The 22,472-nt window shown below is 58.9% G+C and overlaps 4 protein-coding genes across 4 annotated transcripts; all 4 read left to right on the top strand.

Moving 5' to 3' along the window:
* Positions 1 to 551: 551 nt before the first annotated feature.
* On the top strand, positions 552 to 5,276 carry LINJ_28_0620 (putative map kinase; the record flags this gene model as incomplete). Its single annotated transcript, XM_001470057.1, has 1 exon — positions 552 to 5,276. The coding sequence occupies one exon, from the start codon at positions 552 to 554 to the stop codon at positions 5,274 to 5,276; it is 4,725 nt and encodes a 1,574-aa protein (XP_001470094.1).
* Positions 5,277 to 7,147: 1,871 nt separating this feature from the next.
* Positions 7,148 to 8,848, top strand: LINJ_28_0610 (putative leishmanolysin; the record flags this gene model as incomplete). Its single annotated transcript, XM_003392620.1, has 1 exon — positions 7,148 to 8,848. The coding sequence occupies one exon, from the start codon at positions 7,148 to 7,150 to the stop codon at positions 8,846 to 8,848; it is 1,701 nt and encodes a 566-aa protein (XP_003392668.1).
* A 2,734-nt stretch (positions 8,849 to 11,582) lies between these two features.
* Positions 11,583 to 13,283, top strand: LINJ_28_0600 (putative leishmanolysin; the record flags this gene model as incomplete). The annotated part of the gene is made up of 1 exon (XM_003392619.1): positions 11,583 to 13,283. The coding sequence occupies one exon, from the start codon at positions 11,583 to 11,585 to the stop codon at positions 13,281 to 13,283; it is 1,701 nt and encodes a 566-aa protein (XP_003392667.1).
* A 2,136-nt stretch (positions 13,284 to 15,419) lies between these two features.
* Positions 15,420 to 16,280, top strand: LINJ_28_0590 (conserved hypothetical protein; the record flags this gene model as incomplete). The annotated part of the gene is made up of 1 exon (XM_001470055.1): positions 15,420 to 16,280. One exon carries the CDS (start codon positions 15,420 to 15,422, stop codon positions 16,278 to 16,280), a length of 861 nt encoding a protein of 286 aa, XP_001470092.1.
* Positions 16,281 to 22,472: the final 6,192 nt, after the last annotated feature.

Below are 22,472 nucleotides of genomic sequence, written 5' to 3'. Positions count from 1 at the left end.
CCCATCACCACACACATACACACGCACTTACAGCACAGTACAACACATCTCCGCCGTTCTCCGTAGCTGTACCTTTCTACATCGTTTGCTTTGAAGGGAAGGAACGAACAGACTCTTGTCTTTCGTCGGCTATTGCTTTCGCGCTTTTTGCCCCCTCCCCCTTTACCTGTATGCCGTGTGCCGTGCGGACTCGTGCAGCTTTCTGCGGTTCGATTGCTCTGTTTTTTTTTTCCCTTTCCCGTGCTCGTGCTTCTTTAGAAGTAAGTCGAGTCGGACGGGGAGGCAGTCGAGAAAATTCCTTTCGCGAAAGAAAATCAGATCGTCTCTCAGCGTCGGCACACACACACACACAACCTCGCCTAGGTTTGTATTGGTGGCCCTCTTTCCATCTTTCCTAGCTTCCTTTCATTATCAGTCTCACTTTCTCTCGTGTGCGTGCTTGCTTGGCCCCTCCCCTCTCGCGCACTTCCTTTTTGCTTTGGTGTGCGTATCGCGCCTCGCACCATCTGGAATAAGCGAAGCCTCAATCACCCACGCACTGCACTCGCAGGATGGACAACTACGATGTACTCGAGGTCATCGGCGAGGGTACCTACGGGGTTGTCTTCAAGTGCTGCGATAAGCGGACAAATCGGATAGTGGCGGTGAAGCAGTTCAAGAACTTTCAGGCGAACGCGTACGTTCGTGTCGCAATGCTGCGGGAACTGCGCGTTGAGCAGCTGCTCAAGGGCGAGCCCAACGTGACGCAGCTGCTCGAAACGTTCAAGCAGAAGAACCGCCTGTACCTTGTAATGGAGTACATACCGCGCAGCCTGCTAGACGTTCTGGAGGAGGTACAGCACGGCCTGCCTGAGGACTCGTTGGTGGTGCTTCTCTTCACCATTCTCTTGGGCATTCGCTCCTGTCATCGCAACGGAATCATTCACCGTGATGTGAAGCCGGAGAACATCTTGGTGCGCGACGACGGCACAGCCTCCCTGTGCGACTTTGGGTTTTGCCGGCCACTTCCTCGGCAGCTTCAGCCGCAGGCACAGCAGCTCTCCATCTCCTCGCAAGACATCGGCCCATCGGCTTCACCAATAGCCGAGAGTGGCAGCTTCGGACTTCGCTCCTTGCCGCCACCTAATGACACGCCGCAAATGTGCAACGGCGCCTCTGTCTCATCAGCAAATTCGGCTATGCTTAGCGAGCTTGTCCTTGCTGATCATCAGGCGATCATGACAAACTACGTGGCGACGCGGTGGTACCGAAGCCCGGAGATGCTCCTGGGGATGCCCAGCTATACCTACGCTGTGGATATGTGGGCTGTGGGAGCCATCATGGCGGAGGCCATCGATGGTGAGCCGTTGTTGCCAGGCAAGACGGAACTGGAGCAGCTCTCGCTCATTCAGACCCGCATCGGGGATTTCCCAGCGGCATACGAGGCGGCGGTGCGAAAGCGGAACGGTGGCACACTGCGCCTGCACTCCTTGAACCCGCTCGCAGCGCCACCGCAGCAGCTGCGCACCAAGTCGATGCAGCAGAAGTCACGGCGAGCAAGCGACGCAAGGGACGCGGCGCAGAAGCGCACAGAGTCGAAGCAGGGCACGAGATCGTATTTGACCGAGCGTTATGGAGGGCGCATTGCGAAGGCTGGCTTGAACCTACTCCATCGACTTCTGCGCATCGACGCGGCGGAGCGCATCACCGTCGAGGAGGCACTTGGGCACCCCTACTTTGACAGCGTGCGAGGGAGGTTCGATGCAGCTCCGAATGGGGCTCGTGGAGCTCGCAACAGCAATGGCGCCTGCGATGAGGCAGCAGAGATGCAGCCGACCACTGCGGAAACAGCGGGGCCGACGCCGATGCCCCTAACGACGACCGCGTCACGCCAAGCGCCTCTCCCTCCTCTCACCGCCACCGGGGCCGCCGACTGCATTTCACCCCTCCTCTCTATGTCGGATGCCGCAGGTGGCGGCGGCTCAACGTGCCTAGCAGCTGCGGCACCACCGCTGGTGGAGGTGCCGTTCTCCCTGGTAGACAGGGTGGGCGCGGGGGCGGACGACGACGGCGGTGGCCCTCTGCAGATGCCTTGTTGCGCTGAGCGCTCGCCTCGCGTGACGACCGTCGCGTGGGAGGCTTTGTCTTCTTCGCCTGGATCGCGCGCGCCTTGCGCCGTAGCCAGCGGCAACTCCTCGACCACTAACTCGTCGAGTCTCTCGCTGTGGACAGCATCGGACACCTCAGCTGAAGTCGCACCGCCCACTGACGTCACGGTAGCGAAGGACCACGTTTCGTTCCCAAGGTTCTCTAGCGTGCTTGTACCACTCCACCCGGAGTTGCCAAAGCCAACAGAGACGGGCTGTCGCCACGCCTCTGCGGCAGCGTGTAACGGGGCTGCCGAGGGCGGCAACTCACCACCACCGCTGGCGCCAGAGGAGAGCAACAATGGTGGCCAACCTGTGCTGCGTCGACAGGCAGCCTCCGAAGGCGCGAACACGCGTGCCACTCAGCGCGACGCATCCATGCACAGTGATGACTGCAGCTCCACCTCCCTGCTCCAGTCCCGGCAAAGCCACCACAGCCCGCGAGATGCGCGGCAACTTCGACACCGCAAATCCAGCCTAGAGAGCGGCGGGAACGTCGCGGCGCTGAGGGGAAGCGACTCCTCACCAATGAATACGGCTGCGCAGGAACCCAGTGGCGCTGGTGGGGCGGTACCCACCACCGCGGTAAGTGGCATGGATGACCCTGCCTCTCCCTCTGTGCTGCAGTCTCGACGAACGGCACAGAGGCGCAGCGGCGGCGTGGTGGACTCCCGGCTGTCGTCGAGCAAAATCAGTGCGGCGAACGCATGCCGCACCACTTCACCGTCATCCCTGCCGGCAAAGACGTACTCTTTCAAGTCAATCCCCACGAGTCGGTCAAAGGCGCTGGCACCCAACGTAGTACAGTCCACCTCTAAATATGATCTGATGCAGTCAGCGCCAGAGGACCACACAGAAAAGCGGCGGCACCCCAGTGGACCGGTGAGCGCGCCCCGCTGCCAGGGCAGCGGAAGAGGCGTCGAAAAGGGAGCCGCAGCAAACTCGAAGGGCGCACACACGTGCAGCAGCAGCAGCTCCATGATGTCCAACGCGCTGCGGAGTGCGCGCGGCGATCCTGGCCGCACTGGCGGGCTGGGCTCTGCGACGAAAGAGCGGCGCTCCAGCGTGGGCAGGAGGATCGATGGACATGGGCTGCACGTCGTTCCAGCCGCCCCATCCTGTGTTAACGCGACGACTCCTGCCAGCTCGTGTCGCGCGACTGCACAGGAGCCAGCGGAGGTGTCGTTGCTGAGGCGACGGAGCACGGCCAAATCGCGTCCACCTCCGCAGCCGGGTCGCCGCACCAGCACACCGACGGCCCGCGGCGGCATCGCAAACGGTAACCACCACAGCCCGACGCTGCCGAGGCCTCTTTTCGCCCGCAGCTCTCCAGAGGCGCCGGCTCTGCTCTCGGTGAGCGACGCGCGCGTGGGTGGCGGCAAGAAGCGTGGGCTTTCGCGCTTTGTATCGCCTCATTTGCCGCGTGAGGTGCGGCCGTTGCCGGCCCCGGAGCGGTTTACGTTGCTGCAGGAGATCGAAAGTCTCGAATTCGTGGTGGGCCCACCCAGTGCTGTGGAGGTGCTAGCGCCGGTCGTCGCTGCGCTGGTCTCTCACACGCCAGAGCACGCTGAATCCGACACCGACGCTGGTGGAGGCACTCGCGACAGAAACGAAGGGGATACAAGAGCCTCTACCATTGCCTGTGCAGAGCATGTGGTGCCGGCGTCTCAACCACCCGAGATGCTGGATAATGATGTACAACCGAACGGGGACCGCGGCGGAGGCAACTCCAGCTCCTCGCTAACGCTGGGAGAAACAAGAAGGCGGTGCTCAGGGACGGCGAGCTCGCGCGCCTGGGCTGCGAAACGGGACACCGCAGCTTCTGGTAAAACCTCGGCGTTGGTCGAAGCCACCGCCAACAGCAAATTAGAGGATAATGGACGGCAACAAAGCCTCCAAAGACCGCCGCACCCGTGCGGCGGTACCGGAGGACGCCCCCTTCGCATGGATTCGAACTCGCATTCCGGGAACACCAGCACACACAACGCAAACGCCACCACAGTCGGCAGCAGCCGCGCAGCACCTAGTCTCATTTTCCGGTCTTCCCGCACCGCCTCGTCGCCCTTGAAGCTGGCGACCATCCACCCTTTCTCGTTTGCCCTTCAGGGAGAGGGTGAGCTCCGCGAGCTGTCGACGAACGGCTGCCATGCAAGCACCTCTGCTAGTACGGGGATGTCCTTCACGACTCCTAACTCTGTGGCCTCGCCCCCAACACGCCGACTCGCTCCAGCGTTGCTGCGTCATCACCACCCTGCCACCGCTGTGGGCGCATGCTTGGTTCAGGCGTCTACCTCCCTCGGTCCTGATCCTGTATTCGGAAGCAGCGCCTTTTCTGCGCACTCACCTCTTGTCGCGAAGGACTCTGCTTGGTCGCCGACTCTGTCGCCCAAACCGCAGAAACGCAGCGAAACTGATGCTAGGCGGGCATCGATGGAGTCGCCAATCGTGTCACTGTCTGGCACGCGGCAACAGCGCTGTCTTTCCGACATACCTATCGAGCTCTCTCTCAGTGAGGAGTTGTTTGCTGACTCGGCCGCTTGTGGCCCACGAGTGAGGCACCGCAGACACGAGAATGCAACCCCGCTCTCCACCACTCCCCCCCTTACGATGCCGGACGACTTGGAAACTGTAGTGCTGATGGGCACTCCACCAGCACCCCGGCGCACCAACCAGCAGCGTCAGGACGAGGTGCCCTGCACCGCCACCTGGTCTCCCACCCGCAGCGGCGCGACGGCTATGATGTCAACTAGCATGCCCGGCAACTCTGCTCCGTTTCGAGGCCTCGACCGAGACAGCGATGGCTCGTCAGCTCCCTTCGAAGGAAAGGGCTCTGCTGCGAAGACGGAAGCGGTGGACATCACCGCGAGGACAAGGAGGCACAGCGTCGCCCCGGCGTTGTTCGCTGCCGCGCCAAAGGGCGTACCGGCGCTAAACGAGGATGATTTGACGAACGTCTGCGAAACTTCGTCTCTGCCGATGCGGGGCTCGCTGGAGGCACGCGGCGCGGGGAACGGCGCGTCCACATCCTCCCGGAAGATACCCGGACCCGCACTAGCACCTCCCCAGCCGCTTCTCGGCGGAGCGAGCGTGCTGAGCGCGCAGCAGCTGCACGCGGGGGGAGGTCGGAGAAAGAGTCGGCTGGTACTTTGAGCGTCGGCGCACTCGCAGCGAGAGGAGGGAGCCGTCTGACGGCTTTTGACACGGCCGACAAGTAAATCCGTCTTAGGGGATGCGGAGATAGACTCTCTGCCATGAGCGCATGGCCGCTCCTCCTTTGCCCCGCGTGTGTGCGTGTGTGCGCCATCTCGTTCATTTCTTTCGTCTCTTCTTTTCACCCAGCAACAGTGGCGCTCGGTCTCTGTATAACGCTGCGTTCCACGGAAACATTCGACCCCCCTCTCTCACTGCCTTTCATCTTGTTTGCACGTGCGTTGAGCCTAAAAGTCGATGTATGCCCCTTATGTATGTGACTCCCCCTCCTGCGTTGTCGCTTGGCGTCCCCTTCTCGCTGTGCTTGTCTCCTTGTCATTCTTTGGCGGCATGTTGCACGTCCCGCCTGTCACACTCCCTTCCACCCACTCCCTGCAGAGCGCTGCGTGGCGTCGTGGCGCGCACCCTTTCTCCCTCCAAAAAGGCAAGAGGAACGGCGAAGAACGTTCAGAACGCATGGCTATACCGACTGCAAAAGACAAAACGACTAGCGCGCGCACTTCCATGTGCGTGCGTAGGTGCACGCTTCTCGGGAACCGGGGGAGAGGCGTGCAAAAGGGGAGCAGGCGCTGTGCACTACCACGCACTGCCACCGTCACCCCGCTCGGCTCGGGAGAAGAGGGAGCTGCCAAGCTATCGCACGCCTCGTCTCCACTCCCCCGCACTCTACGAGGTGGAGGAGGGTCACGACGACGCTGCTCGTACCGAAATAGGGGATCATGCGAGTGGTGAGCTCGGCGCGCTACGCGCGTGCCGACGGGCTTGGCTGCATCCATTCGGCTCTTCTGCAGCGCGTGAGGAGGCGCGACAGCGACAAGCGTGGAGATGCTTTCAGTAGCCTTCACCAATCGTTGTCGGTACGTGAGCCCAAGATGACCTCTGCTTACCATCCGAGCCCCTCTGCGACTTCCTTCCCTCGCGCGCTGGTACCAGGTGCTGCGGCACCCTCTATTCATTGATGAATCCTACCCTGTATGCACCACCATCTTCTCTCCACCACTGTACTTTCTGCCTCGCTCCTTTTGACGCAACTGTGCACCGCCCACCGCCGTCTCTGGCGGCGAGGTGTCCATCATCCTAGACAAGACACACACATGCACAGGCACACGCGCATACACACTGTTTTGCCCTGCTTCCACGATCGTTCAGCCTCGAAGTGATACGCCAGCGTCCCGCTCCTTGTATTATTATGGTGTGCGCTCGCCCTCATTGAACGGTTCGGGCGTATTATCCTCTTGTGATTACTGCTGCTTGCTCTTTGTTTTCGTATCTTCTTGTTTTCCGTGCTGCGCCGCCAAGGCATCCCCCGCTCGCCCGCCCCCTTCAGCGCTCGCTATCACGCTGCAACGAGGCTCTGACGCAGAGCGTGTGCCTGTCTAGAGTGTACGCCTGCTCCTCTTTGAATGCTCTGCCTCGGCTTTGTGCCCCTTCTTTTCTGCTATTTCCCCGGCGTTCATAACGCCACACCAGTCGGCGCTAATCCCACACACCGGCACCGACAGACTCGCGTAGGTGCACCTATATCCCCACACCCACCCAGGCCCGCCGCCCCCCCCCCTCCATCGCGCTCTCGCGCTCCCTTTCCGTGAGACACGCGAGTACCTCGACCCCCTTTACGTTTCCCGTGATCTTCCACTGCTCGGCGTTCAAGCCGGCTCAACAGTTGTCGGGTGAGGTTGCTCGGTGTTCTTTGTACGGGGCACACTTCTCCGTGTATCACAGACACAGCTGTGCCACACAAACCCACACAACAGCTCGACCTCTCCGCACGCGCACGCACCGAGTCTCGCTGGCGCCCTCACTTTTCGCCAATGCGCCGCACGCTGTTGGGGATCGCGGTGGCCTTTGCGTTGGTGTGTTGCGTTGTCGGCGCTGGCGCAGCGCAGGGGGACCCGGAGCGAGCCGACTCAGAGGAGCCGCGCTGCGGGTTTGACGAGCTGGAGGCGCGCATGATCGGCACCCGCGTGAGTGTGATAAGCCGTGTAGAGCCGCCTACCGGGGAGCTTGCGGTTGCGGCTGCCGCAACGGGGGCCTGGCAGCCCATCCGCATTGCCGTCTTCACAGAGGACATCTCGAACAGCAGCCAGCACTGCACCGCTTCGGGCCAGAGTCGGCCCACTTTCCGTGGCGGCAGGGTGACCTGCAGCGCAGCGGACGTTCTCACAAGAGAAAAGAAACGGGTGCTGCTGGAGCTGCTGATTCCATCCGCAGTACAGCTGCACCAAGAGCGGCTGAACGTGCAGCGGGAGAACGGCAACATAGTTGTTAGCCCCTTTATAAAGAAAAACAGTATCTGCGGTCAGTTCAGCATACCCGAAGAACACATGAAGACCGGTGTGCCGGACGCCGACTTTGTTCTGTACATGTCTGCTGCGCCAACATCTGGCAGTGTCATCGCGTGGGCGGTGAAGTGTCAGAGCTTCGACAATGGCCGCCCGTCTGTGGGCGTGGCGACCATCTCACCCAAGTACATCACCGCCGAGCCGAAGACCGTGCGCGTCGTCGCGCACGAGGTGTTGCATGCACTCGGCTTCACGAGGTCAGTTTTCAAGCAACAGAACATGCTGGTGATGGCTTCTTTTCGAGGCAAGAGCCCCTCACCTGTCATTCGCAGCGCAAACGTGGTTGCGCAGGCGCAGCTACATTACGGCTGCAAAACGCAGGCTTCCATGGAGCTGGAAGACGAGGGTGGAAAGGGAACCGTTTCGTCACACTGGAAGCGCCGCAGCGCCAAAGACGAGCTGATGGCGGGCTTCAGCGGCGTCGGCGTCTACTCGGCGCTCACCATCGCCGCCATGGAGGACACGGGCTACTACCAGGGCAACTACGCCAAGGCGGAGCCGATGGCGTACGGCCACGAAGTGGGCTGCAAACTGAGTTCCGAGCGGTGCGTCATCAAAAGCACTTCACAGATTCCTGGCATGTTTTGCGATGCCCCCGACGCTCCGTGGAGCTGCACCTCTGATCGCCGAGGCATCGGGCGGTGCATCCTTACCTCTTACAAGTCCAACCTGCCCACCTATTTTCAATACTTCGGTGACCCGAGGTTGGGTGGCCCAGATCCCCTGATGGACTTCTGCCCGTTTGTGAGGGCTGCCGACGACACAATGTGTGCCGCTAAAACGAACGCCCTGAAGGGCAGCGTGTATGGCGTCATGTCGCGCTGTGTCGACACACCGGCAGGCTTTTCCATTGATGACTCGGCGGTCCAGCAGCACGGCATCTGTGCTGAGGTGCAGTGCGGCAGCTCCGCGTACGGCGTCAAAATAAATGGCGCGTCTGCGTTCCGGGATTGTCCGCCTGGCAGCACCTACAACCTGTCGACATTGAGCCCGTCCTTCTCTAAAGGGCATTTGGTGTGCCCCTCTTATGAGTCCGTGTGCGCCATCAACATAAACGCCTCGCTGTACGAAGAATACAGTAGGCTTCTCACCGACCACAGCGTGACTGGTGCGCGGACAAGTGTGACGGCGGTGGTGGCAGTGCTTCTCGTGGTGCTTTTCATGGGCTGATCGCCCTGGTTCTCGTGCACAAGTGGCGGCATTCACGCGCGTGTTTGTGTCTGTGTGTGGCGCTCGTGTCCCCGTCGGCATGTGCGAACAACGGTGCTACGCGCCGTAGGGGCGTGTGCGCCACTGCCGCATGCACTGTGCAGTGTGGGCAAATGCGCGTGGCAGTGCGTCGGCCCTCCATCTCTATACACATTCATGTAACGGAATAGTTTCACTTCTTTTCTGCATAATGCAGATCTTCGCTTTCTCTCTTTCTCGTTTCGCACGCTCTTGCCTTTGCGGTGAGGGGGCACGGTTGCGGGCGCGGTGCCACGAGCACGGTGTGCCTGTGCATGTGGGTGCTTGTGTGCTGCCCCTTCTCGCTGCTCCCTCCGCTTGCCCCTCCCCTCCGCCACGGCGTGCCTTTTGTCCTTCTCCTACCATCTCCCCTCTCCCCCTCCTGCGTTGTCGCTTGGCGTCCCCTTCTCGCTGTGCTGTCTCCTTGTCATTCTTTGGCGGCATGTTGCACGTCCCGCCTGTCACACTCCCTTCCACCCACTCCCTGCAGAGCGCTGCGTGGCGTCGTGGCGCGCACCCTTTCTCCCTCCAAAAAGGCAAGAGGAACGGCGAAGAACGTTCAGAACGCATGGCTATACCGACTGCAAAAGACAAAACGACTAGCGCGCGCACTTCCATGTGCGTGCGTAGGTGCACGCTTCTCGGGAACCGGGGGAGAGGCGTGCAAAAGGGGAGCAGGCGCTGTGCACTACCACGCACTGCCACCGTCACCCCGCTCGGCTCGGGAGAAGAGGGAGCTGCCAAGCTATCGCACGCCTCGTCTCCACTCCCCCGCACTCTACGAGGTGGAGGAGGGTCANGCCGTAGGGCGTGTGCGCCACTGCCGCATGCACTGTGCAGTGTGGGCAAATGCGCGTGGCAGTGCGTCGGCCCTCCATCTCTATACACATTCATGTAACGGAATAGTTTCACTTCTTTTCTGCATAATGCAGATCTTCGCTTTCTCTCTTTCTCGTTTCGCACGCTCTTGCCTTTGCGGTGAGGGGGCACGGTTGCGGGCGCGGTGCCACGAGCACGGTGTGCCTGTGCATGTGGGTGCTTGTGTGCTGCCCCTTCTCGCTGCTCCCTCCGCTTGCCCCTCCCCTCCGCCACGGCGTGCCTTTTGTCCTTCTCCTACCATCTCCCCTCTCCCCCTCCTGCGTTGTCGCTTGGCGTCCCCTTCTCGCTGTGCTGTCTCCTTGTCATTCTTTGGCGGCATGTTGCACGTCCCGCCTGTCACACTCCCTTCCACCCACTCCCTGCAGAGCGCTGCGTGGCGTCGTGGCGCGCACCCTTTCTCCCTCCAAAAAGGCAAGAGGAACGGCGAAGAACGTTCAGAACGCATGGCTATACCGACTGCAAAAGACAAAACGACTAGCGCGCGCACTTCCATGTGCGTGCGTAGGTGCACGCTTCTCGGGAACCGGGGGAGAGGCGTGCAAAAGGGGAGCAGGCGCTGTGCACTACCACGCACTGCCACCGTCACCCCGCTCGGCTCGGGAGAAGAGGGAGCTGCCAAGCTATCGCACGCCTCGTCTCCACTCCCCCGCACTCTACGAGGTGGAGGAGGGTCACGACGACGCTGCTCGTACCGAAATAGGGGATCATGCGAGTGGTGAGCTCGGCGCGCTACGCGCGTGCCGACGGGCTTGGCTGCATCCATTCGGCTCTTCTGCAGCGCGTGAGGAGGCGCGACAGCGACAAGCGTGGAGATGCTTTCAGTAGCCTTCACCAATCGTTGTCGGTACGTGAGCCCAAGATGACCTCTGCTTACCATCCGAGCCCCTCTGCGACTTCCTTCCCTCGCGCGCTGGTACCAGGTGCTGCGGCACCCTCTATTCATTGATGAATCCTACCCTGTATGCACCACCATCTTCTCTCCACCACTGTACTTTCTGCCTCGCTCCTTTTGACGCAACTGTGCACCGCCCACCGCCGTCTCTGGCGGCGAGGTGTCCATCATCCTAGACAAGACACACACATGCACAGGCACACGCGCATACACACTGTTTTGCCCTGCTTCCACGATCGTTCAGCCTCGAAGTGATACGCCAGCGTCCCGCTCCTTGTATTATTATGGTGTGCGCTCGCCCTCATTGAACGGTTCGGGCGTATTATCCTCTTGTGATTACTGCTGCTTGCTCTTTGTTTTCGTATCTTCTTGTTTTCCGTGCTGCGCCGCCAAGGCATCCCCCGCTCGCCCGCCCCCTTCAGCGCTCGCTATCACGCTGCAACGAGGCTCTGACGCAGAGCGTGTGCCTGTCTAGAGTGTACGCCTGCTCCTCTTTGAATGCTCTGCCTCGGCTTTGTGCCCCTTCTTTTCTGCTATTTCCCCGGCGTTCATAACGCCACACCAGTCGGCGCTAATCCCACACACCGGCACCGACAGACTCGCGTAGGTGCACCTATATCCCCACACCCACCCAGGCCCGCCGCCCCCCCCCCTCCATCGCGCTCTCGCGCTCCCTTTCCGTGAGACACGCGAGTACCTCGACCCCCTTTACGTTTCCCGTGATCTTCCACTGCTCGGCGTTCAAGCCGGCTCAACAGTTGTCGGGTGAGGTTGCTCGGTGTTCTTTGTACGGGGCACACTTCTCCGTGTATCACAGACACAGCTGTGCCACACAAACCCACACAACAGCTCGACCTCTCCGCACGCGCACGCACCGAGTCTCGCTGGCGCCCTCACTTTTCGCCAATGCGCCGCACGCTGTTGGGGATCGCGGTGGCCTTTGCGTTGGTGTGTTGCGTTGTCGGCGCTGGCGCAGCGCAGGGGGACCCGGAGCGAGCCGACTCAGAGGAGCCGCGCTGCGGGTTTGACGAGCTGGAGGCGCGCATGATCGGCACCCGCGTGAGTGTGATAAGCCGTGTAGAGCCGCCTACCGGGGAGCTTGCGGTTGCGGCTGCCGCAACGGGGGCCTGGCAGCCCATCCGCATTGCCGTCTTCACAGAGGACATCTCGAACAGCAGCCAGCACTGCACCGCTTCGGGCCAGAGTCGGCCCACTTTCCGTGGCGGCAGGGTGACCTGCAGCGCAGCGGACGTTCTCACAAGAGAAAAGAAACGGGTGCTGCTGGAGCTGCTGATTCCATCCGCAGTACAGCTGCACCAAGAGCGGCTGAACGTGCAGCGGGAGAACGGCAACATAGTTGTTAGCCCCTTTATAAAGAAAAACAGTATCTGCGGTCAGTTCAGCATACCCGAAGAACACATGAAGACCGGTGTGCCGGACGCCGACTTTGTTCTGTACATGTCTGCTGCGCCAACATCTGGCAGTGTCATCGCGTGGGCGGTGAAGTGTCAGAGCTTCGACAATGGCCGCCCGTCTGTGGGCGTGGCGACCATCTCACCCAAGTACATCACCGCCGAGCCGAAGACCGTGCGCGTCGTCGCGCACGAGGTGTTGCATGCACTCGGCTTCACGAGGTCAGTTTTCAAGCAACAGAACATGCTGGTGATGGCTTCTTTTCGAGGCAAGAGCCCCTCACCTGTCATTCGCAGCGCAAACGTGGTTGCGCAGGCGCAGCTACATTACGGCTGCAAAACGCAGGCTTCCATGGAGCTGGAAGACGAGGGTGGAAAGGGAACCGTTTCGTCACACTGGAAGCGCCGCAGCGCCAAAGACGAGCTGATGGCGGGCTTCAGCGGCGTCGGCGTCTACTCGGCGCTCACCATCGCCGCCATGGAGGACACGGGCTACTACCAGGGCAACTACGCCAAGGCGGAGCCGATGGCGTACGGCCACGAAGTGGGCTGCAAACTGAGTTCCGAGCGGTGCGTCATCAAAAGCACTTCACAGATTCCTGGCATGTTTTGCGATGCCCCCGACGCTCCGTGGAGCTGCACCTCTGATCGCCGAGGCATCGGGCGGTGCATCCTTACCTCTTACAAGTCCAACCTGCCCACCTATTTTCAATACTTCGGTGACCCGAGGTTGGGTGGCCCAGATCCCCTGATGGACTTCTGCCCGTTTGTGAGGGCTGCCGACGACACAATGTGTGCCGCTAAAACGAACGCCCTGAAGGGCAGCGTGTATGGCGTCATGTCGCGCTGTGTCGACACACCGGCAGGCTTTTCCATTGATGACTCGGCGGTCCAGCAGCACGGCATCTGTGCTGAGGTGCAGTGCGGCAGCTCCGCGTACGGCGTCAAAATAAATGGCGCGTCTGCGTTCCGGGATTGTCCGCCTGGCAGCACCTACAACCTGTCGACATTGAGCCCGTCCTTCTCTAAAGGGCATTTGGTGTGCCCCTCTTATGAGTCCGTGTGCGCCATCAACATAAACGCCTCGCTGTACGAAGAATACAGTAGGCTTCTCACCGACCACAGCGTGACTGGTGCGCGGACAAGTGTGACGGCGGTGGTGGCAGTGCTTCTCGTGGTGCTTTTCATGGGCTGATCGCCCTGGTTCTCGTGCACAAGTGGCGGCATTCACGCGCGTGTTTGTGTCTGTGTGTGGCGCTCGTGTCCCCGTCGGCATGTGCGAACAACGGTGCTACGCGCCGTAGGGGCGTGTGCGCCACTGCCGCATGCACTGTGCAGTGTGGGCAAATGCGCGTGGCAGTGCGTCGGCCCTCCATCTCTATACACATTCATGTAACGGAATAGTTTCACTTCTTTTCTGCATAATGCAGATCTTCGCTTTCTCTCTTTCTCGTTTCGCACGCTCTTGCCTTTGCGGTGAGGGGGCACGGTTGCGGGCGCGGTGCCACGAGCACGGTGTGCCTGTGCATGTGGGTGCTTGTGTGCTGCCCCTTCTCGCTGCTCCCTCCGCTTGCCCCTCCCCTCCGCCACGGCGTGCCTTTTGTCCTTCTCCTACCATCTCCCCTCTCCCCCTCCTGCGTTGACGTTGTTATATTTTTAGCGTTTTTTCGGCGCGTTTTTCGTTATATTTTGAATGGTGGAGTGAAGCTTGCCGCGTAACAGAAGCGTGCGGCTATTCAGTGTTGCTCTGTTCTACTCCCCGCGCAACGGATGATATGCGGGAGGTTCAGTGACGTCAACGGTCGCTACCAACGCGCAGTAAGACAAGGATGACGTGCGCTTCTTCATGGTGCTCTCAACGCAGACGCAGTAACATCGGAGGATGGCGCTTTACGACGTATGGTGGTGCAAAATCTGCGGTCACTCGCGCGTTTCGTGCGGTGCTGATTTGAACTAGTCTTCTCGACATATTTTCATCATATCACAGAGCGGAGGGGTGCCAGCTTGTTGCAGCAGCACCGCCAGAGAAGCAGACGCATCAGCATGGATCAGGGCCCTTGTTACCGGTCTCAGTCATCACGCCGAGATTCCTACTGTGCACATGAATTAATTCACCGCCGCCGCCCTGTAACAGGTCTCTGGACGCGGCCCGCTCTGATCACGGCCTGCAGCTCACTTAAGTTTCTACCGGCGCCGGTTGCGCTGCATCTATGCGAGAGGAAGGGGTGAGGAAGAAGAGGAAGAACCTGCGTGACGTGCAGCCCGGCTCGACGGCAGACGGTTTATGTTGGACAAGCATGATGTAGCCACAGAGCCGCAGAGTTAGGTTAGCAGTGGTTGTGCATGCGTGTACGGGCTGACTAGCGGCAGAATAAATGCTTTTTGAAAGGGGTGAAGGAGTCGTGCCTTTGTGGAACAGCAGTGGTGCTCTGCTGGAAGCGCTGTAAAACGCAGAAATCACGGAGGGTCCTACTTCGTTTCCTATTGAATCGCTCTGATGCAGCCGTTGCCTGCCAGTGCTAATAGTTTGCGTTGGAAAGTGACGACTTCACTCCTCCCCCGAAAGCCGGTGTGCAACTTGGCACCGTCGTTGGGGTCTGCGTCTCCCGCGAAGAAGTTTTTCTGCATGAAAGCAGATGTGCCGTGGGGTGTGGAACACGAGTTCAGAATCACAGTATTTGGTCGTGTGCTCGTGGAGTGCATCGAATCAAGCCCTCTCATCCAATTTCCCTTTAAATCCGCATCGGTCTTTTCACCTGTCTTTTTGGTGGTTTTTTTTATATCCTTAACGGATGCTGTTGGCCAAGGATCGGCAACGCGTCAGCTCCAGCAAAGCAGACGCCTGCATAGGCCCATTTCTTCTTTCCTCGCCGGTGCGACCGCCTCCCCCCTCCTCCCCTCACCCGCTTCACCCCATCTTATCCTCTTCACCCGTTACCACAAAGCCTTCCTTTCATTGAGCACACTGGAGGTGAGCGCACGCACGCGCGAGCGACTTTCTCTCTACCCATTCGTGTTGCGCGAGGGATTGGGGGTGTCACACACACACACACACACACACACGCCTTGCACCTATCGTGATTGGAAGAGGGGGGTGATGACCCAACCTCATTGATTCTCTCTCGTTTCCGTTGCGATCTTCTCCGTCGCTGCCACGTGGACATCTCTGAGCCTGTTTCCCTCCGTTGGAAGAGGCCGACGCTTGCGTATTGTGTTTTGCATGTTTTGTTTTTGTAGTTGTTGGTTGGTTTAGGGCAAGGCTTGGTATTTTGCCGTTGTGGCTCCGACTTTTCTTCCCTCAACTGCTCGCTCTTCCATTTGGCTGGTTCACATGCCTCCAGATCGCAGTAGCCAACTGGAGGAGCTGCGGCGACAGTTCCCATCGACCTCCGTCGTCACGGAAAGCGCGCAGGAGACGGTGCTTAAGGTGGATGATGTACTGCGCATCACCCCGATGACTGAGTATGCCCTCTCTCTGTACGTGACGCTGCCCTCGTCGTTTCCGAAGGCTGCGCCAAGGGCGACGATGCCGTATTGTTGCCACAACGTCCCTATCACGCCTCCCAATATCAACCCCTCCGAGGCACTGGCGTACCAGTGGAGCAGTACCACGTCCACCTTGGTCGAAGCGGTCCGTAACGCGTTTCAGAACGCGGCAGATTGCTGGGGACCTGTAGAGCCGCCAAGCATGCGCAGCGTAACACTACAGTTGAGCGGGGAGACGGATCGCTTACTGCAGGATCTGGTGACCAACCCAAACTGCCTTGACGCGTACTGCTACCAGCTGCCCATCGTGAAGCTGATGCGAGAGGCGAGTCGTCACACCATCAGTGAAATCGAGCGAGTTGCGAACGAGAACACGACGCTACGCAACGAGGTGGATACGCTGGAGGCACAGGTAAAGGACCTGCAGCAGCACCTTGATGAACAGGTGTCGCAGTTGCAGCAACTGGAGCAGAATCAACTCCTCCTTTCCGTCGGCACCCCCGAGGCCCTTATCAAAACCCTCGAGGATGACGTGCGTAGGATGAGCAGCGACTGTATGACGGTGGGAAGGCGCGCCCTGGACGCCTACAAGGCAGACAAGGGTGACTTTCAGGATTTGTTGAAGCAGTACAAGGCGCAGTCGAAGGCGATGCACATGCTTGACTTGAAGCGGCTTTCCTATCGTGCGCAGTGCGCCGCGAACTGATGCACAATCGAATGAGCTTGAGTGTGAGCGCACAGTTCTGTACGGCGCAGCCATTCAACACCACTCGCTTACTTCTGTTTTTCCTCCGTCTCTCCCCCCATATTCACTCTCCGTGTATGCCGTGCGTGCTTGTGCGCTGCCCTTGCCTTGTTTTTCGTTTTCTCTTGTGTCTTGGCGGTTTCGCTTCTCGATTTGTGCCCTACTACCCGAACAAGGACTCAGCAATCATGCCAAGACTCCCACACACGCGCGCGCATATGTGTTTGTATGCTGGGAGGGAGGGGGGGGGCGTCGCTCGCGAGCGACTCTCTTCACTGGCACCTCCTTCTTTCTGTTCTCCACGTACACATCCGGGGCCTCTCTCTGGCTTTCTGCTTTTGTGACCGGAAGGGGTGGAGCAAAGGGTGTCGTCATCGGTGGTGGCTCTTGTAGGGTGAGCATGGACACGCACTGCCATGCCATGCCCTCCTCTTCTTCTAAACCTACGTCGTGGTAGTCGTAAAGCCCGGAGGGGGGGGGATGGGTGCACACGTGTGTGTGTATGTTCTCCGCCAAAGTCTCTTTCACATGGGTGTACGGCGCAACGGCGTCCGCGTGCATCCTTTATCGCTCTCTCTCTGTCACTTACCCTCCCCTGTACAAATGCGTCCCTTCTCTCTTTCCCTCTCTCCCTCCCTTTACTCTCGTGTGTCTTTGTCTGTGTGTCAGTGCACGGACACTTACACTTACCGGCACACGCTAACGACGAGAGCAAAAGCACAGAGAGTGAGAAGATTCACTGACAAAAACTCCATCACCCCCATCTCCGCCTTTACTCGCCGCAACCCCCAGTGCATGAGCCTACTGCTTCAAATCACCACGTACGGCGCCTTCTACGCCGGCGTTCTCGCAGTTCCGCCGTTTTCCTTCAGCTCGAGTAGCCGTAGCCGTAGCTTTTCTGTCATCTCCTCGGCCCCGTCGTCTGCGTCGCCTTACGCGGGCGGTAAGAAGAGGGAAGCCCCGTCGACGAACTCTGCCGAATCCCGTCAGATAATCCGGGCTTCGTATGCAAGTGATTTGCTCCAACCGCTTGTGTCTATGTGCGCCAAGTGCAGAAGAGAGTCGAGCGCAAGACGGCAACATGCCACCATTCAGTTTGCTATAAGGGATGCGGCTTGCATCAGGCGTGTCGGGGTCTGTAAGCGGTAACACGCATTCTGCAAACCACTACAGCGCGTCAGTCGCTATTAGCGTCGCTTCATTGTCGATATGGAGGAAAAGGTGAGTGTTGCGGCAGGGAGGCTCATTGACCCATGTACGTTTCGTGTGCGTGCCTGTGCACGTCGGGTTGTATGTCTCCAAACGCATATTCGTTGCATGTATGGCCACTTCTACGTGCGTCTGCCTTTCTTCTCTCCTTCTGCTGTTACTGCTGAGTTGCACTCCTCTGCTTGCGTAACGTGTGTGTCGCTCGCTCTCTTTCTCTCTGTGTCTTTGGTGCCCCATCTGGCCCTCCGTCCCCATCCCTCGCTCCTATGCCTTGTGTGTGCGTGTGCTCGTGTATGGGGCTGATGTTGTTACTTTTCGGCGCCTGCCTGTCGGCTGTTCTTCGCTTCTAACCCCCATTCCGCCGCGAACTTTTGCTAGTGAGTCGCGAGCCCTTCCTCCCCCCGACATGCATACACGTACAGACACAGACACACAGGTACTCCATGGACAGCAAAGAGCGAATACGTGAAAGGAGCGAGTGCAACTTCGGTGAATCGGCGTGCACCTTCATGTGGCACGCTGTTTCTTCCCCTCCGCGAGCCTTGCACCTCACTTCAGAGAGACTTACAGGGTGGCCAAAAGAGGTCTCTACTCTCTGGAGGCGGACGTATGCGCGCCGGTGGAAGAGAGAGAAAGCGGCACAGAGTCTGCGCCGTCTCACGTCTCCGTCGCTGCCGTTCTCTTTACCTTTGCCCCCCCCCCAACATTCTTCTGCTCGCCTGGCCATTGCCACTAGACTCCTGCACCTGTGCTTCCTCTGTTCCAACACCACGCGCCCACGCACCCACTCATTAACTCACACGCACGTGTGCTTGCTTCACTTGATGGTGTGTGCTGCGTTTGCTTCCTGTATCAAGGGCCGCGACGGCTTTCCATTGGCCTTCCCTATTTCCTTTCTGCTGATGCTGCGTCGCGCCGACCGCTTCGACTCCCATTGACCATACATACACAGAAGCCACATGCTGTAGTCAAGCGTCCGTTTTCGTCCGCCGACACCACACAAAGCCGCGAGGCAGAACACCGGTTGCTGAGGAGGGAGTGCGAGAGACGCTGCTGATACACATAAAAACCCAGAGACGCACCATCTGTGCCTCACGTTGACTTTACCAAATCGCTTTCCAACGATGCCTGCCTCTGCTTCGCCGTCCTCCGCGTCCTCCGGGAGCGGCTTCCTTCAGGAGCCGGTGGAGGCGATGTGCATGAAGTGCCACCAGAAGGCGATCGAGTTCGAAACAAACTCGTGCCATCACCCCTGTTTCTGCAAGCAATGCGCCATGAAGTGCGCCTCGGGCGGAAAATGCAAGACATGTGGCCAGCTCTACGCTGGTCTCACGCATGTGAGGCGGTAGCGTTGCCGCGTACGTGAGCGTTTCTGTTGCGGAAAGGCGCGATGCATGAGCGGCCTCCGCTCTGCCTTTGAAGTGGGTCTCTCATATATTTATTTGCTGTTGTTGGCTGTTTTGGTTCCACTCGTTTTCACCTCTCCATGAGTACTTGCGTGCCATCCACTGCATCTCCTTTGCGGAGCTCCCTCTGCATCTGTCTGTTGTGACTCCACTCTTCCCCCGATCACTTCACTGTCCGGACGGGGTCGTCCAAGTGAAGGGGTGGGTGTGGACCGCACACGCAACTGTGCGAAGCTCCTACACGCGCTCTTTGCGCGCACGCCAGCTCGTGGTAGAGCGCCACCACAGCAACAGTGACACCAAGCCAAACAAGCAAACCCACAGCGCATATCCTCCGTGTGTGTCCTTTCTGTATACAGAGTGACATTTTGAGCTGCCTCGCGGCTGCTGCGAGCGGGCATGACGCCGCTTCCTTTTCTGTCCCGTCTGATACGCCCCAGCTCCCCAGCCGCATCTCTGACGCTACCTGCAGCGTTCTCCACTTTCACCCCTGCCCTTCCTCGCCTTTTCGTTTTGCCACCTCTCATACAGGGCTTCACCGCGCACGCATAGCGAACTCGACTGCCATTCATATCACGCGTCCACTCTACCCAAACAAGTTCACGCCCACCCTCATCAATGCAGTGACCACACTGTCTCCGCTCCCTCTTCATCGGTTGCCGTCCGCCTTTTTCTTTTCCGCCACGCTCTTTTTTTTCTTTCGCTTCGCGTTTCGCCCTCTTGCTGTTCTTCGTTGCCAGCGCTCGGCGCGCGACCTTCCGTGCCTCGGCTGCTTTGGGCGTTGCAGGGCGCGAAGTGAAAAGAGCGACACAACCAGGCGATGAGGCGAGGAAAGGCAGTGCTCGTAGTCGCCGTTCATGTGTGCAACCCTACACGCGAGAACTGTACTAAACGTAAAGAAAAAAAGCAAACGGGAGACAGCGCGCGCACTTTTTTTTCTGATCTCCTCCTCTCCGAGTCGAAGTTGCATGTGTGCCTCTACGCGCAGCTCCGCCACCGCGCACGCACGTATGCCAGCACATTTTTTTTTTTGGCAGCGACACGGTTTATAGGCACCTGAGCAGCAACGAAAGGGGAAAAACGGAGCTGCAGTCTCAGAGCCGATGCAGATCATACCTGCCATTGACCACAGAAGAAAAAATTACGCAGTGTTTGCTGTCGCTGCCGCTTTTTGTGTGGGCCTTATCTGTCCACCCCTCCATAGCTTCCTCGTCACATGATCAGCAGTTTCGCTCTCCACCTCACCCATGCCATTCGAGGCGCCTAGCAGCTTGACAAGAGCAACAGCACCATACAAGCCTCAACCTGTTGTGATACGCACAGCTGGTCACCTCTGCTGCATTGATACCTCCTTGTTTTGACGTTTTTGTCGTTGCTTTCTCATGGCAAGGCGCTCTTTCCCATCTTGTTGCCCCCCTCCCCTCCTCCCACTGCCCTGTACCATTTCTTCGTTTTGGTGTGACCCCCAGAGGCACCTTGCCTGTACTATCCCCTTCCCTATCGCCGTCGAGGAGGATCTGCTCAAGCCCATTACACAAGCAAAACATCTGGCCTCTGCTCGCCTTTTTTTCTTGTGCCGCCCGCGTACTTCCGCGGTTGTATTCGGGGCTTTCACGTATCAGAGGGAAGCCGCTGTGTGTATCTTCGGACGTTGGTCGTCCATGTTAACGCTCTTCCTATGTGTTGCCTGCGGTGAAGTTCACGCTTGCCGCATCTGTGCCCCGCTGGTTGTCTTTCTGGCGCTTGTGTGCCTGTATTTGAGCTCTTGTCATGTTCGTCTTGCCTTTTTTCGTTGGGTCTCCGTACTCCTTCGTTGTGTCGGGTATGCGATCTTCAGGCATGCGGCTTGTAGCGTGGGCACTGCCACCCCCTTACCTCCCTGGCTGTCTTTTATGTTTACACAATGACCTGCAGCCGTTTCTTCTGCCTGGTGCCCTTTCCATTGGCAGCTGCGCGGACACGCATGAAGAAGGGGGCGCAGTTAGCACAGGGAGGACGGGGAGGGGTGGGGAGGTGGCGGTAACGGAGGGCACTATCGCCACACGCGGGACGAGGCAATGCGGACAGACAAAGTAGCGATGAAGAAAGGGCCGGCGCCACAATTTTGAGAACATTTTACATCGAAGGGGGATGCAGGACTGCTTCGGCACTTGGAGGTCTCATTCAGGCAATAAAAGCGGCTGAGGAGGGAGAGAAAATGCGGAGGATGCTGGGTGCCATTTCCGGGATGAGAAGCATGCGACGCTGCCAACCAAAGGCCTGAATGACGTTTTCCGTGGTGCCTTTTCTTCAGCGCCGCCACCACTAGCCCTGCTGCTCCGAGCTCTCCCGTTTTCGTGTCGCTTTCCCACGGGCATGGCTTTCCTTTTATTCTCCTTGTTCCCCTGTTAACATCGCATGTGCGTACACGTAAGCGCCTACATGTCACATACTCACCATCCATGCCAAAAAGTAACGAAGCCTTCTTCTCTTGTTTCGCCCTTACGTTTTTTCTTCTGGGTGTGCACTCCTCCGCTTCTGTGTGCAGGGGATGGACATGCATGCGGGTGTCTGTATGTCTCTCTCTCCACCCCCACCCCCTCACCTTCCAGGGGGTTAGCGTACACAACTCTACAACTTACCCTTCCCTCCCTCCCTGTAATGCTCACTTACTTTTCGAACTATGTTCGGCGCGCGTGATTGCACTCTTGCGCGCTTTCAGTGATGCGACGTGTGCTCCTCTACAGCGCAGAAGAAAAGGAATTAGTATTCGCGAGAAGGATGCGTCTCTCGATCCCGCACCCCCTCTCGTTGGTGCCAGTTACACACCTCGATTCACACGAGCGAAAAAGGAGTGTCGGACCAACAACAGCAGCAGCAATGCAGACGAGGAAGTGTTGTACTGTACTTTGACAGACTTCTCTACTCGCTTCACCCCCTTTTCTGTTTGGACGCGTGCAGAGAGAAAGACGGTGAGTCACACAGACACACACGCACTTACACATCGAGGGAGTAAGGGAGAGAGACGGAGAGCGGAAAAGATCGCAGCACGTCGCGAGAGGTGGTCGTGGCACCGAGCGACGGGTCGTCGCAAGTTGTTCGTCATGGTCGAAGGGAAAAGCTGCGCAAATAGTGAGAATGCACTTGTGCGGCGACTGACATCATTCCACACTCGTTTTCTTCCATCTGTTGGTGCGCGGCACTATTGCCGCGTATCATCTTCTGTTGCGTGTGCGGTATGCGTCTACCCCTTGGCCATCCGCATCACGCTTGCGTCTTCCTCGCACTCCGTTCTCTTCAGCTCGGACCGCGTTTCTTCTCACTGCTGCGCTGCCTGACCATGCGCCATCCGTGTGGAGAGGGCGGGGTGGCAGCGGTGATTCAAGGAGGGACGTGCGGAGGGCCGTGTTGACTCTGGCTTCGCGGTGTTTGCGCATTCACTGAACGACGGCGGTCACGAGCAGTGAAACAAACGAATACACACCAACCAACGCGGAGATAAAGTGCGGCCACTCGCCGACGAGACAGGCATTGCATCCTCTATATGTCATCGAGCGGA

This window comes from Leishmania infantum, chromosome 28, assembly GCF_000002875.2.
Source record: "Leishmania infantum JPCM5 genome chromosome 28".
NCBI lineage: Eukaryota > Euglenozoa > Kinetoplastea > Trypanosomatida > Trypanosomatidae > Leishmania > Leishmania infantum.
The sequence above is the reverse complement of the archived record's forward strand: the minus strand, read 5'-3'. Positions and strand labels throughout refer to the sequence as shown.